This window comes from Chiloscyllium plagiosum, chromosome 24 (genome assembly GCF_004010195.1).
Source record: "Chiloscyllium plagiosum isolate BGI_BamShark_2017 chromosome 24, ASM401019v2, whole genome shotgun sequence".
In the NCBI taxonomy this organism is placed as follows: Eukaryota; Metazoa; Chordata; class Chondrichthyes; order Orectolobiformes; family Hemiscylliidae; genus Chiloscyllium; species Chiloscyllium plagiosum.
Genome location: NC_057733.1, coordinates 31,761,798 through 31,776,616, shown reverse-complemented (window position 1 = coordinate 31,776,616; position 14,819 = coordinate 31,761,798). Strand labels below are relative to the sequence as shown.

The window sequence follows — 14,819 nt, the reverse complement described above, 5'->3', positions numbered from 1 at the left end:
AAGGGCGGAGGAGCGGGAAGTGGAGGAGAAGTGTTGGAGAGCATCGTCGATCACGGGGGGGGGGAAATTGCGGTCTTTGAAGAAGGAGGCCATCTGGGTTGTTCGGTATTGGAACTGGTCCTCCTGGGAGCAGATGCGGCGGAGACAAAGGAATTGGGAATATGGGATGGCGTTTTTACAGGGTGCAGGGTGGGAGGATGTGTAGTCTAGGTAGCTGTGGGAGTTGGTCAGTTTATAGTAAATGTCCGTGTTGATTTGGTCGCCCGAGATAGAAATGGAGAGGTGTAGGAAAGCGAGGAAGGAGTCTGAGACGGTCCAGGTAGATTTGAGGTCGGGGTGGAAGGTGTTGGTAAAGTGGATGAACTGTTCAACCTCCTCATGGGAGTACGAGGCAGTGCCAATACAGTCATCGATGTAGCAGAGGAAAAGGTGGGGGGTGGTGCCAGTGTAGCTGCGGAAGATGGACTGTTCCACATATCCTACAAAGAGGCAAGCATAGCTGGGGCCCATGCGGGTGCCCATGGCCACTCCTTTGGTTTTGAGAAAGTGAGATGATTGGAAAGAGAAGTTGTTCAGAGTGAGGACCAGTTCAGTCAGTCGAAGGAGGGTGTAGTGGAAGGGTACTGGTTGGTACGGCGGGAAAGGAAGAAGAGGAGGGCTTTGAGTCCTTCGTGATGGGGGATGGAGGTGTTCAGGGACTGGATGTCCATGGTGAAGATAAGGCATTGGGGACCGGGGAAGCGAAAAAGAGGGGATGTGGAGGGCGTGGGTGGTGTCCCGAACGTAGGTGGGGGGTTCTTGGACTAAGGGGGACAGGGCCGTGTCGAGGTATGTAGAGATGAGTTCGGTGGGGCAGGAGCAGGCTGAGACAATAGGTCGGCCGGGGCAGTCAGGTTTGTGGATTTTGGGATTGATGTGATCGACGATGCTCTCCACCGCATCTCCTCCACTTCCCGCTCCTCCGCCCTTGAGCCCCGCCCCGCCCCTCCAATCGCCACCAGGACAGAACCCCACTGGTCCTCACCTACCACCCCACCAACCTCCCTCTACATCGTATCATCCGTCGTCATTTCCGCCACCTCCAAACGGACCCCACCACCAGGGACTGCACCTGATGTGGCCTCCTCTATATTGGGGAGACAGGCCGCCTACTTGCGGAACGTTTCAGAGAACACCTCTGGGACACCCGGACCAACCAACCCAACCACCCCGTAGCCCAACACTTTAACTCCCCCTCCCACTCCACCAAGGACATGCAGGTCCTTGGTCTCCTCCATCGCCAGACCATGGTAACACGACGGTTGGAGGAAGAGCGCCTCTTCTTCTGCCTGGGAACCCTCCAATTACAAGGGATGAACTCAGATTTCTCCAGTTTTCTCATTTCCCCTCCCCCCACCTTGTCTCAGTCAAATCCCTCGAACTCAGCACCATCTTCCTAACCTGCAATCTTCTTCCTGACCTCTCCGCCCCTACCCCCAGTTCGGCCTATCACCCTCACCTTAACCTCCTTCCACCTATCGCATTTCCAATGCTCTTGCCCCAAGTCCCGGGTGGCACGGTGGCACAGTGGTTAGCACTGCTGCCTCACAGCGCCAGAGACCCGGGTTCAATTCCCGCCTCAGGCGACTGACTGTGTGGAGTTTGCACGTTCTCCCCGTGTCTGCGTGGGTTTCCTCCGGTTTCCTCCCACAGTCCAAAAATGTGCAGGTCAGGTGAATTGGCCATGCTAAATTGCCCGTAGTGTTAGGTAAGGGGTAAAAGTCGGGGTATGGGTGGGTTACGCTTTGGCGGGTCGGTGTGGACTTGTTGGGCCGAAGGGTCTGTTTCCACACTGTAATGTAATCTAATCTAATCCCTCCTCCCTACCTTTTATTTGAGCCTGCTTGGCACACTTTCCTCATTCCTGAAGAAGGGCTCATGCCCGAAATGTCGATTCTCCTGCTCCTTGGATGCTGCCTGACCTGCTGCGCTTTTCCAACAACACATTTTCAGCTCTGATCCAGCATCTGCAGTCCTCACTTTCTCCTAGAACACCTTTAAATAAAACCCAAAACCCAAACTATGGGAGATGTAGACAATTTCAAGCTTTGGGAAAAGGGACATATTTTAAAATTTGGCTCATGTAAGGGGACTAGCCTATTTAAACAAGTAGTGAATCACACGTCTTTCTAAATTTTAAGTGTGCAGTGCAAAATTCTTTAACAGAAGAAACTATTCAGTAATGGACCGAATGGTCTGTTTCCATGCTATATGTCTATGACTTTATAAGATAAGATATGATAGGAAGTCTGTGACTTTAGGAATTGGCCTAATGGATGGAAATGGTTGCAAGCGGAGGCAGCAGCATAGTGTCAATGTCATTGGCCTAGTAATCCAGACTCCTTGCTAATGTTCTGTGACAGTAGGTTTTAACCCCATCAATGCCAGATTGTGAAATTATAATTCAATAAAATCTGGAATAAAAAGCTTGTCTATCAGTGGCCGCATAACCACTGTCAATTGTTGCAACCCTGTTGATTCACCAATATTGTTTTAGGGAAGGAAATCTGCCATGCTTACCTGGTCCACTTGTGATTTCAGATGCATAGCAATGTGGTTGACTCGTAAGTGCCCTGTAGGCAATAAATGCTGACCAATCCAGCAGTGTCCACATCTCATGAGAGAATATATTTTTTGTAAAGGTCTGCCTTAACTACATATCTTTATGGAGTTTTAGCGGGGAAGCAGTTATGCATGCCTAGTGATCTGACCTGGAATTTGTTATCTGCACAGTCTATTATCCACTACTTAACCATTTTTATGCTAAATCAATATGGCCTTAATAGAATTTTCGGGCCTTAATGATGTCTGGAGAATATGCTGTGCAAACTTTATGTTCACTTTAGTGAAATTACTGAGAATAAACTTGTTTGAAATACGGTCCAAGTGTTATAAAATTCTAACACTGAAAATTCCATGTTCAGGAACTATCTGGTAAGGACCAAGAGAAAGTTGCAGAGGTGAATAATGTACGAGTAGAACTCCAGGAGCAAATTGGTCATCTTCAAGCAGAACGAATAGCACAAGAAGGACTCAAAGAGAAGATTTCAGCTTTAGAAAGACAACTGAAAGGTATGCAAGCAGGAAGTACTTGCTTAACTATGAAATCTGTTAAAAATATTCTCTTGTCAGCTATTAATGTTAAACTCTTAAATGCGATAAGAGTATATTGGTTACTTGATTGAAAAGCAATGTGTAGAGCATTTTTTTTTCAAATATTTTAATGTATTGGGTTAATTTTAACATGAGTAAATCCTTGCTGTCTGATAACAAAAAAAAACTGCAGTTAGCAGAAATGGTGCAGCTGGCTGATAGTCAGTTCATCTATGACATTATACTTTTGTTATTACCAAGTAGGACCGAGAATAGAAATGAAAAAAATCATTAAAATCTTATCAGTATCGAAAAAGAGAAGCCTAATTTGGGACTGAAATTTCTGTAAGCTATAATTGCTTACTTTAGTTCACTCCAAATACTATTTTGTTTAATAAGTTCCAAGCCCATAACTGAATTGAAAATAAAATTCTCCTCTTTCATTTCAGTACAGTCAAGTAATCACCGAGATACCATGTTGGATAAAGAGAGTGAAATTAGCTCTTTATTGGAAAAAGTCCGATTGAAAGAGAATGAAATTGTGCGAATGAAAGAAGATGAAGCGCAGCGAGCTAGTTTCCTACATAATGCGATCCTTTCCTATGTACATAGCTCTCCACTTGGTGCACAGTGTTCTAAGAAATGAAACTTTACAGCAAAAAGAAAAGTCAACAACAAGAGGCAGATTTTTTTCCAAATTTCAGATTACAAAGAGGTGCAAAATTGGAGGTGGAATGAAAATGATATGTTTTAAGGAAAAAATATTAAGCTTTGCTCAAGGTAATATCATGCTGCAGGAATGGAATGATACTGGCAAATACTTGATGTACTGTTCAGACCCAGAAAAGGCCTTCTAAATTAGTGGTCAGAATGAGCAGAACTGAAGTTTTGAGATCACTGTTATAAAGTCTGAGAAAAGGTACAGACCTGAAAAATTGTGTTTTAGTGTAATTTTTAAAAATGTGATTATCATAATTGTGAATATTTTTGGTATGGTTTTATATATGTGGTGTGTCTGAAATTAGTTAGATTCAAAAGGATTTTAAACAGCTGGCTGGCTAACATAAAGGCAAAACACTATGGATGCTGGAAATCTGAAACAAATGTTAACGTGATGTGCAAACTATATTTGGTTAATTTTTGGGGGTACTTTTGAACATTTAAAGGGAGTTACACATTTAATTGGGTCTGATGCTAAGTTTTGCCTCCATTTGCTAAACCAAATACAATTTGAGAAAATGAGGATTATTTGTTTTTGTGTCCCAAAGTCAGATTCTGAAATCTGAACATATTTGAAATGTATCTAATAACTTGCATTTCCAGTCTTGACAGAACTGCATCTAGGCCAGTGATGAGCCTACTATCAGCAGATGGCTTAGCACTTTAAATATTATTGAATGCACGATCCTTATTTGTATTCACTACTTTAATTTGGCATCAAATGACTAGGTAACTCAGCAGCTAAACCCAAACAAGTACTTTTAGATTGGAGTTGTGTCTTTCTCCCTATCTGTAAAAGCAATCATCCCTGCCTGGACAATCTGCCTCTGCTAGACCCTTCCCTAAAAAGCTTGAGATTTCCCACACAAGGCCTTCAATTCCGCTCCCCCCACCTCCCCCACCCCACCCCCAACTCTTCTGAACCCCTGGAGTGCGCTTACCCTGGTCCTTTGGACTGCACCCTCCAAGAAAGGAAGTCAGTCTAGTCAATCTGGCTGACTTCTGCATGAGGGTCATATAGGAATTATAGAAGCAGGAGTAGACTGTTCAACAACTAAAAGCCTGATCAACTGAATCCTGGTTGATCTACTACCTCAGCATCAACTTTCCACACTATCTTATCCTTTTAAATCTTTAACATTGTACATGTAGAAAATTCCCACTCTGAGATGATTTGTGCTCTGGTAAACTCCTTCCCACTCCAAACTGCGGGTGGGTCACTTGAGCTAACATCCAGCCTAATTGAAAACTTATGCCTGTTTCTGCACAGATCTTATGCTAAGATTGCCTGCAGACTTCCTATGCCTGTTCCTAAATCTAGAAACTTGTAGAAAACAAGTAGTAAAGCCCCACCATCTGTAGGTTTAACCAGTGATTTTCTGTTGTCTTTTGGCATATTGTCTCACTCTTGAAGTCACAGTTTTCCCATTATTATTCAGAACAGGAACATGTCCACTGAGAAGATCATTCTGGTTGCATCATCCTGTGGAATGATTGAAAAATGTGGCGGACTTTATAACATTTCAGGTACACTAGAACTGACTGACTGCTTTTGTTGAAGTCCCAGTCTCAGTAAGAGAAATAGCAAAGAAAATCATTGTAAAAATCCAAATATTTTAGTTATGCCAAGATTATTTAATTTTAGGCCATTCTGTATCTAAAATACTGAAATTTATGCTACCACATCATTAGCATAAAAAATTCACCTCGCAAAGGATAGTCAAATGTGAATGTGCTCAAAGTCTGAGCAGATGTTTCATGCAATTGAGGAAATCTGTGCAGTGATATTTTCGCATAAAACTAGTGTCCACAGAAATATTATGGTAGAACAGGGTTATTTTGCCCATTGTGCCTGCATTGACTTGTTAAATGAGCATCATTACCTGGTGCTAATATCCTCCATTTTCCCTATACCTTTACACAATACTTTTATCCAAACAATCATCCAATGACCTATTGACTGCCTCAATTGAATCTGCCTCCTCAACATTTCCAGGCAGTGCATTCCATATCCTAAGTACTCACTGAATGAAAAAGGTTTTTTCTCACTTCACCCTTGCTTCTTTTGGAGATGACTTTAAATCTATGCCCTCTTGTTTGTGTTACTTTTTTTGAGCATGGAGTAGTTTTTCTCTATCTACAAATCAGTTACTCCTGAGTTTCTTTGAGAAAATAGTGCAATTACGCTCTTAATCCATAGTTATATTGAAATTCTGCACAATGTTCCCACTGTTTTGAGTGTGCAATTGCCTGAAGTTAACAGTCATAGATAAGTCCTACCCACTTCAAGTTTGTTGCTTGATAATTGTGTAATAGCTCCTGGGTAATCTGGTGGGGCATCTATCTTCTGCCTGAAAACAGAGTGGGAATTGAGACTGGAGCCAGATGTAGTCCAGGACATGATGTTATTGTTCCCAACATACATCAAATTCTGGGGAAATAGGAGCGGTTGATGCAGAGTCAATGACTGCCTGAGGGAGGAGAGGAATGATCATGGCAGGATAGTCGCAAGGAATGCATGCAGGTCCCAAATGAGTGCACTGCCCCGCTTTGTCTCAAGGAATCCAGGTAAAAATTTAACTATCCAGCCCATTGTCTCACCAGGTTTCTCTAGGTGTTTGCTATAGTGGATCTAGCTATCACCAACTGTCTCAGTCTTCAGAGTTTCAGTAAAACTATCACTAAAGCACCGGTGATATAATCAGATCGCAAGTTTTATATCAGATTGTGAATTCTGTATTGAAAATGGCTGTAAACCTGACTAGCAAGAGTTGCAAAGATTTGTTGAAAAGTCTTGTACTTCCTGATTCTCAAAGTTTGTAAAGGTTGGATTCTTTTTAAGCCATTTCCTTCTGGCCTCCAATTATAAAAGTCAAAGTACTTGACTGTAATGCCTTCAGTCAGTTCCACCATTTCTAGTGTTAGGTGCTGATACTTATAATTTTTTATTTTGAGCGCCATATTGTTATCGTCTTTTCTCCTAATATTAACTATTGGCATTTTCCTCCTGCTCGATTTAGTATGTCAGGCCTCATTAGTGTTTCATCCAAACGCTTTAATCTTTGGCTCATAATATGGTACTAAGTACATCTTTATTTTGATATGCATTTTCTCAGATTTTGTTGTTGCACTTGATTCAAGCATTCTTGACAGGTGAGTAGATAGTAGCTGTATTAATAAGAGTTTTTCATTTGGCATGTTTCATTTCCTACTTCTTTTAATTAAAGGTCAATTTTGTGAGAGGGTATACTTTTGTATGATAGAGGTTTGCTTTCAATTTCCTGAGCCTTGTGGGGGTATCAGTTTTGTTCTCCTTTTGGTATTGACATGATGGCTTGATGACTATTGTTAGAGCTCTCAAGGTGCTCTCACTTTGGATTATTGCTGACAGGATCTGGATCTCCAGGTCCCTTTTGTTTAAACTGGCAGAGTATGGTTTAGAGGAAGAGGCAATGAAAAGATGATAAAATAGGGATGAGAGTTTAAAGTTGAAGGTGTTAAAAGATTGGCAATCTAGGTCAGTAACTGCTGCTGATTGGTGAACTGAACTTGGGAGGATAGAATAAATTTGGATGAACTGAAGTTCTTCACATGATTGCTTGCAAAAATAGTTTTTAGTCTGTCGCTACTGTAAAAGTCTGAAAATATAAATTGTTGCTGAGTCATCCTTTCAACTACCAGCTAGAAGATTGAATTTATTTCCTTAAAGTTACTAGTTTCTAAAGAAATCCTAAAGTTAGATTATTTATTGGAAATGATCACTGTCTCGCACTTGTCTTAAGATTGTTACTTTCCACTCATCAACCCAAGCCTGAATGTTACTCAGGGCTTGAAGTATATGGGCATGAACTGCTTCAGTATCTGCAGAATTGCAAATAATACTAAACCACTGCACAATCATCAGCGAATGACTCCACTTTTGACTTTAAGACAGTATTGGACGGTTATTGATAGAACTACTAAAGGTGGTTAATTCGAGAACAGCACCCTGAGGGACTCCTGCAGCAATGTCCTGGGACTGAAATAATTGACCTCCAATGACCAAATTTATCTTCCTTTGTTCTAAGTATTACTTCAAACATTGCTGTTGATATTCATTGACTTCAGTTTCACTGGGACTAATTAATATGACAAAAAGGTTCTGGCTCTGTCAACTCTGCGCTTTCATCCACGTTTAGAACATATCAGTAAAAATGATTGGCACTGGGTGCCTCTGGCAAACTGAACAATGGTTAACAAGTTATTGTTCAGTAAATGCGCCGTGAAGGTACCATCAATGTCCTTCTGTTGAAGAATATTAACTGTATATTCAATTGCAACAGTTTAAAAATCCCATTTGGAATATCTATACTAATATCTACATCAGTGTGAATTGTTTCCTGATCAAAGAACAAGTAATTTAAGATCTATCTTTGAGAGCTTCTTTAAAAATGAGAATTGGCAAACTCAGTATGCAGCAAATATAGCTGGAATATATTTAATCCTCTTCAATCTCAACAGCCACGTTTTGCCTCCATCTCTTTTGCTTCTTTGAAAAAGGTTCCGAGTTTTGCTGGGTTACAGGTAGCTGGAGCCTTCCAGTGCCTTACCCACGTACATTTGTTTGAAAATTTGGATGCTGTCTATCAAGGAGTCATTTTCCTATAGAAGGGATCACACTCCATTTAATCTTGTTGCCGTATACATTTACACTTCAAACAGGGAAAGGAGGTGTAGCTGATTTCCATTTTGACACACACTCCCCTTTTAGCCAGGGCTAATTGGGGCACCTCAAATAAAGTTGACTACATTTTGAAAGAAAAGAAATCAGCCTACCTTATGTACTCTATCGGAGTCTTAAAGTACATTTTGTGACACGAACATGATATCCTGATGTATCAATGTGTAAACTCCTTTTCTATGGACTTTTTAATAAGATTTGCTAATGCTTCAAAATGTTATTGTTTTCAAACCATCAGCAGCAGATGGACCTTTCTTAGGAACTTTCCATGCCTTATTGACCAAGATAAAGAGAATGTTAAATTATGAAGGGATGACAACCTGTCTTCCGAGCTATGATGCATTCTGTGTATTTACTAAAATTTGAGTATTTGTAGTATTTTGTTTCTGATGGGTAGACAAAGCATGTCGATTTGATGCCCTAAATTCTTGGTGCATATCACAATCAGCTCCATGGAGTTGTCTCTTTGACAAAATTACACGAACACAGTAAATGGGAGTGTCACTGTAATGCACATAGCTGGAATTAGATCGTATTTGTGATTTACCATGCTCATCATTTCAATCTCTTGTTCTGACTGTAAGAGATGTTGAACAGAAGCTATCCAATTTAACACAGACAACCACAAAGCAGCTCTAGTAAAATCGTGGGAGTGTTGATTTTTGGTTAGGAAAAGGGAAAAAAGGAAATGTTCATATTTTAAGATATTCTAACACCAAAGAGCAAAAAAGTGCTAATTAAACTGAAAGACGACTTTAAATTTTTTTTTGATTCAGATAGACAAGTAAGAAATATGCTTAAAAAGTCTATATAGGCTAGGAAGGGCTGAAAATAAATGCAGATTTTTTTTAAGCTGACATAAATGATCTGTGCCGAAAAGTGTGTAGGTATGCATATGTGTTGCTTTTGAGTGCATGCATTCATCCATATTGGGCAAAAAAGGCCTCTTAACTTGCATAATTTTATTCAGTTTACTTGTTTCATTCAATGTGTCCACAAGGTATCCAAGTGGAATGAACCAAACATAATATTATTTTAGTATGTCACCCAGTTCTGGTTTCTTGTCAGTGAAGAAAGTACATACCTCTTTCCCTGAGATTAAATATACAGGTAAGTATGTAAGATAGTAATCTCATATTTGTATACTTGCGTAAAGAATTGTGTTCAGGGCATAATATCTTACCAAAGTGCATTTTTGCATTTAACAAAAGCATGTGCTTCTCAGCATAAACACCAACCACTTCAAATATAATGGGTTGCAGTTGCTTTTATATTTTGCATGGCGCCAGAATACCTTTTGATTGTTACTGCTGTTCCAAAAAGTGCAAACCGTGCTGCAATAGGTTTAGCTGATTTTTGCTAAAGTTATGTAATATAACTATGTGAAAGTATCATCTGACTTTACCTTGAGCCCTTTGCAAATCAAAAAATCGTGTTCTATTTCCTTACTACACACATTCCAAATGTAGTTGAGAAATGGGATGTTTTAAAAATGTCTGAATTCATTTAGATCACAAAGCAGTTGTCTTGCAGCTAATCAGTGCACTGCAGAAATATATTTTGGCATTAAATCAATCCAGCATTTGACAGTGTCATTTGATATCAGTTTTGTTTAACCAGTTCCTTGGTCTTTCTGTATCCAAGCATTTAGTCTACAGTTTTAATGGGAGATGGCATCATCATCTTCTCAGCAATTATACATAATTTTTGTTTTAGCAATTTTCCACATCACTATGTAGGATGAGATTACAAGCTTTTGTCAGTGATAGTTGTGGATTTTATTTCTGCTTTAATACTTACTAGTTGTTTAGTATTATTTGAAATTGCCCATTGTTGTATATTTCATGCTAAATAATTAAATAGCTCTATCCTGAAGAGTTTCTAAGATTCATTTGACAATAGTTGTAGACACATTACACATTGTGGTTGAAATATACCCTGTTTCCAGATAGATAGAAGTTTAATCTTTACCTTCTCAGATTGCATCAGCCCTTACTTGAAGAAAGTTCTGTACCATCACTCTTGTCAGTATTCTTGTTTTAAAGTGCTGATTATTTTTTTTTAAATTACACATTGTTGACATTTTATGTAAGTTTGCAACAAATGTTCTACTTTATAATTTATCTTGCTTCTATTGAAATAGTTGTACAGTTATCCCCATTGAAAGCAATTTCTAATAGTGCAGATTTTTTGGTGTGGTTACTATGCATGTGCTTACATTGATCTGATCTGCATTTTCACTCCATCTGCTCAACCCATGTTTTGAAACACACTGCTGCTTTTCTTGCCACTTTCCTGAGCAACCCCCCCACCCCCACCCCAAACAACCTTTCTCAATGACAGGTCTCCCAACTCACATTCAGTGCTTCCCTTGCCTGCTCACTACCTAGTTCATTCACTCTGTCTCCACTTCATTTGTTCCTCTTTTCCTTTTGCCATACATCTCCTATTTGACATCCATCTTCCTAAGCCCTCACTACTTCCCTATTGCTGCTCCTTGTTCACAGTGAGAAGATTGAGAGATAGAGCAACCAAAAGGGTGACAAGTGGGAGAAACAGACTGAGGGGGTTGGGGAGGGAGTGAGCAGGGCATCAAGCAGGGAATCAATAACGGGAAGCAATGAGGGAAGAGGTAAGTTAGTAAGACTGAATAATATTGTAGAGCATTTTTAGTCCAATTAAGTCATTGGCAGCCATTAGATATTCTTGACTTGAAATTTTTACATTAAGTATAACCCATGTTATTACGTGGTTTGTTATGGGAAAAGTGATTTTTATTTAACATTTGTTTATTAACACACCATTTCTTAGGAACAATATTAGTGTTAATTGAGATATAACACCTTGCATAAAGTAAATATATGTTTTGCAACCTGGGATTTTGTAAGTTTACAGACTTTAGACATCTAATAAATGCGCTTTATACTGGAATTATTTTTGATGAATCATTCAAAACTTTCTCATGGATTCCTACTTTAAAAGCCCTCATCGAACTACATTTTCTTTTTGAAAAGACATAAACTCAAAACATTAAGTTTAAATTCAGTATGCAACAACTAAGATATTTAACATGAATAAACACTTCCCAAATTGAAGGAAGGTTTCAATTTATTTTAATGTATATCAGGTTTCAGCATTTGCTTTGTTTATAGCAGTCCAGTTATAGCGTGAGAGGTGGTTGAGGACTGTTTTAAAAATTGCTGCAATTCTGGTGCATAGTTATTATCTTTAACTGTCAGATGATTTTAGCAGAAATCCAGAAATGTAATGAATATAACCTGCAGAATGGAAATAGGATAAAACAGAGAGAGTGATCTGATACAATGTCCCTTCTTAAAAGTACTGTCATGGATCTGATGCCTGCTTCTTTATGTTTAATGCAGAAGAGGATGAAAGGAAGGAGAGCTGAGTTGTGATTCTACCTTCATGATTTTACAACCTTTAGCATATTATTAGGCAAATAATATCAGCCTAATCTTTACAGTCAGCAGTGAAGCAATGGCACTCGCTCCTGACATTGAAGAAAGCCACTCACAAAATTCTAGATCTGGAGGCATGAGTTTTCTCTTTCCTGATGATAGCCTGAATTAGAAATCAAGTTGAGTGGGTCATCAGGCATCTACCAAGTCCTGCTATTAAGCAGACAGCATAAGATTAAGACGGGCAGAAATACCAAATTCTTGAAAACATTTTTTAGGAATAGCTTTTTTAAATCATAATGAAGAAACTTAGCAAATATTGTCTTTAGCATTTTGGAGACAGTGAAGCTTTTCATTGATTATAGACTTTAAACAAGCAACCCAGTTATGCCTCATTCAACAAAGAGTAACCTGTGTGAGGGTTTTCCAGCAAGACCAGTTGAGTATAAGTAGAAATTTCTGTCAATCTAGATATAGCCAACTGAAATGTACACACTTTGGGAAGCATAAAATTTTTCAGTGATCTCTGGATTTATGTGCTTAACTGTGCATGTGTGGACTCCAGAAGTCATTGACTGTTTTGGAGGAGTAATGATGGTGAGTGCATTATTTTGTTTCATTGTCATATGGTCTCTGGTCTTGGTCTTCACTTGCATTTTGGTTTCATTGACTTTTGCAGCATAGCCATGTGCCTTGTGTTTTTAATAATTTACTTCTGCTGAACCATTTGCCTTTTCTAGCAATGTGACCTGAAAAGTATAAACAAAATGACGTATGACAATAGATCTTACATTCTGTCTTATGCTTGGTTCTTGTTAGAAATGTGATGTCACTCACTATTTTCTACCAAATTGTTCTATTGTCCTTCCATTTGCCTTCAACCTGTATTGTCCTTCCATTTGCCTTCAACCTTTATCATTCTTTTATACTCTGAGTTGCTCATTGTTTATCATTTGCAGTCTAGTGGTGATGTTATAGTTGCAGATTAATAACAAGTTCCAGATCGTTGGTGTTCAATAACCATCAAATGTAACTATTGTAGGTTGTTGGTTTGCTTGCTGAGCTGGTAGGTTTGTTTTCAGAAGTTTCGTCACCATGCTAAGTAACGTCATTAGTGAGCATCCGGTGAAACATTAGTGTTCTGTCCCACTTGCTTTTTATGTGTCTTGGTCTGTTGTGGTGGGTGGTATCATTTCTAGTTCTATTTCTGAGGGGTTGGTAAATAGGATCCAAATCTATATGATTGCTAATGGAGTTCTGGTTTGAATGCCCGGCCTCTAGAAATTCCCACATGTGCCTCTGTTTGGCCTGTCCCAGGACTTATACATTGTCACAGTCAAAGTGGTATCCCTGTTCATCTGTGTGTATGGATACCAGTGATAGTCGGTCATGTCTTTTGATGCTCGTGTATCCTAGTGGCTAGTTTCCTGCTGGTTTGTCCAATGTGATGTTTGTTGCAGTCCTATTTTAGATTAGATTAGATTCCCTACAGTGTAGAAACCGGCCCTTCGGCCCAACAAGTCCAAATTGAACCTCCGACGAGCAACCCGCCCAGACCCATTCCTCCGACTAATGCACCGAACACTATGGGCAATTTAGCATGGCCAATTCACCTAACCTGCACATTTTTGGACTGTGGGAGGAAACCCACACAGACACTGGGAGAATGTGCAAACCCCTCCCAGACAGTTGCCCGAGGCAGCAATTGAACACAGGTCCCTGGTGATGTGAGGCAGCAATACTGACCACTGAGTCACCATGCCACCCTAAATAAAGCTACTACTCATGGAATACATGGGGATAACTGTACAACTATTTCAATAGAAGCAAGATAATCCCAGTTCAGGAAGCACGCATCTACATTCCCAGCCCTAGGTCTGCTTGAAGGGTTTTTATTTATATATTAACCTGTTTTTCCTAATCAACCTGTTCAGAAATATTATTATACACCTCTTGTGGCACTTGAACCAAGGTCTCTCAGTTCAAGAGCAGGGACACTACCACTGTGCTGCAAGAGCCTTGTATATAACATTCATTCTGCTGGCTATGATACAGGACCCTTAAATTAATCAGTAGTTGTTTTAGTGTGATAGTAGGTTTGTGGGCTATCATGATGCCTTGGGGCTGGAGTAGTCTGGTGGTCATCTCTGAAATGTCTTTGATGTATGGTAGGGTGACTAGAGTATCAGGGCGTGTTGCAACTTCCTGTTCAGGTCCATTGCGCAATAATCAGTAGACTGCGGTTATTGGGTAACCGTTGTTCCTGAATACCTTTGTGTAGGTGTTTCTCTTCTGCTTCTCGTAGTTCTGTGGTGCTACAGTGTATTGTGACTCGTTTAAATAGTGTCCTGATGCAGCTTCATTAGTGGGTGTTGGGATGGTTCCTTATGTATTTGAGTATCTGATCAGTGTGTGTGGCTTTCTTGTAAACTCTGGTATGCAGTTCTCCATTTCTTTTCATTCTACCATGACGTCCAAGAAGGGGAGTCAGTTATTGTTCTCTCCATCTTTGGTGAACTTTGTACCGGTAAGGATGTTGTTTTATCGGTTTGTGGGTTTCTTCCAGTTTGTCACATTTCGTGATGATAAAATTGTCATTCATATTGCATTCTCAAAGCTTAAGCTGGATCATGGCAGTTTGTTCTAACCGCTGCAAAATTGCTTCTGCTATAAGTCCTGATACTGGCGATCTCATAGGTGTCCTGTTGATTTGTTTGTGGATCTTGTTGTTGAAGGTGAAGTGGGTTGAGGCACAGGTCTGGTAGTTTGAGGATGCTTTTCTTGCTGATGGAGTTGGTGCTGTCAGGTGTTTGAATCTCTGTGTTGTC

The 14,819-nt window shown here is 39.9% G+C and overlaps 1 protein-coding gene across 3 annotated transcripts in view; it reads left to right on the top strand.

The window, feature by feature from the left end:
- lrrc45 (leucine rich repeat containing 45) overlaps positions 1–13,283 on the top strand; it is a 76,722-nt gene extending 63,439 nt beyond the window's left edge. For 2 of the 3 annotated variants that reach the window (XM_043714722.1, XM_043714723.1), the window contains 2 exons: positions 2,964–3,111; positions 3,582–13,283. In XM_043714722.1, coding sequence (XP_043570657.1) covers positions 2,964–3,111; positions 3,582–3,778 — 345 coding nt within the window. In that variant the 3' untranslated portion in view covers positions 3,779–13,283. The remainder of the gene's footprint in view (positions 1–2,963; positions 3,112–3,581) is intronic. The other variant, XM_043714724.1, reaches the window with a different exon arrangement.
- Positions 13,284–14,819: the final 1,536 nt, after the last annotated feature.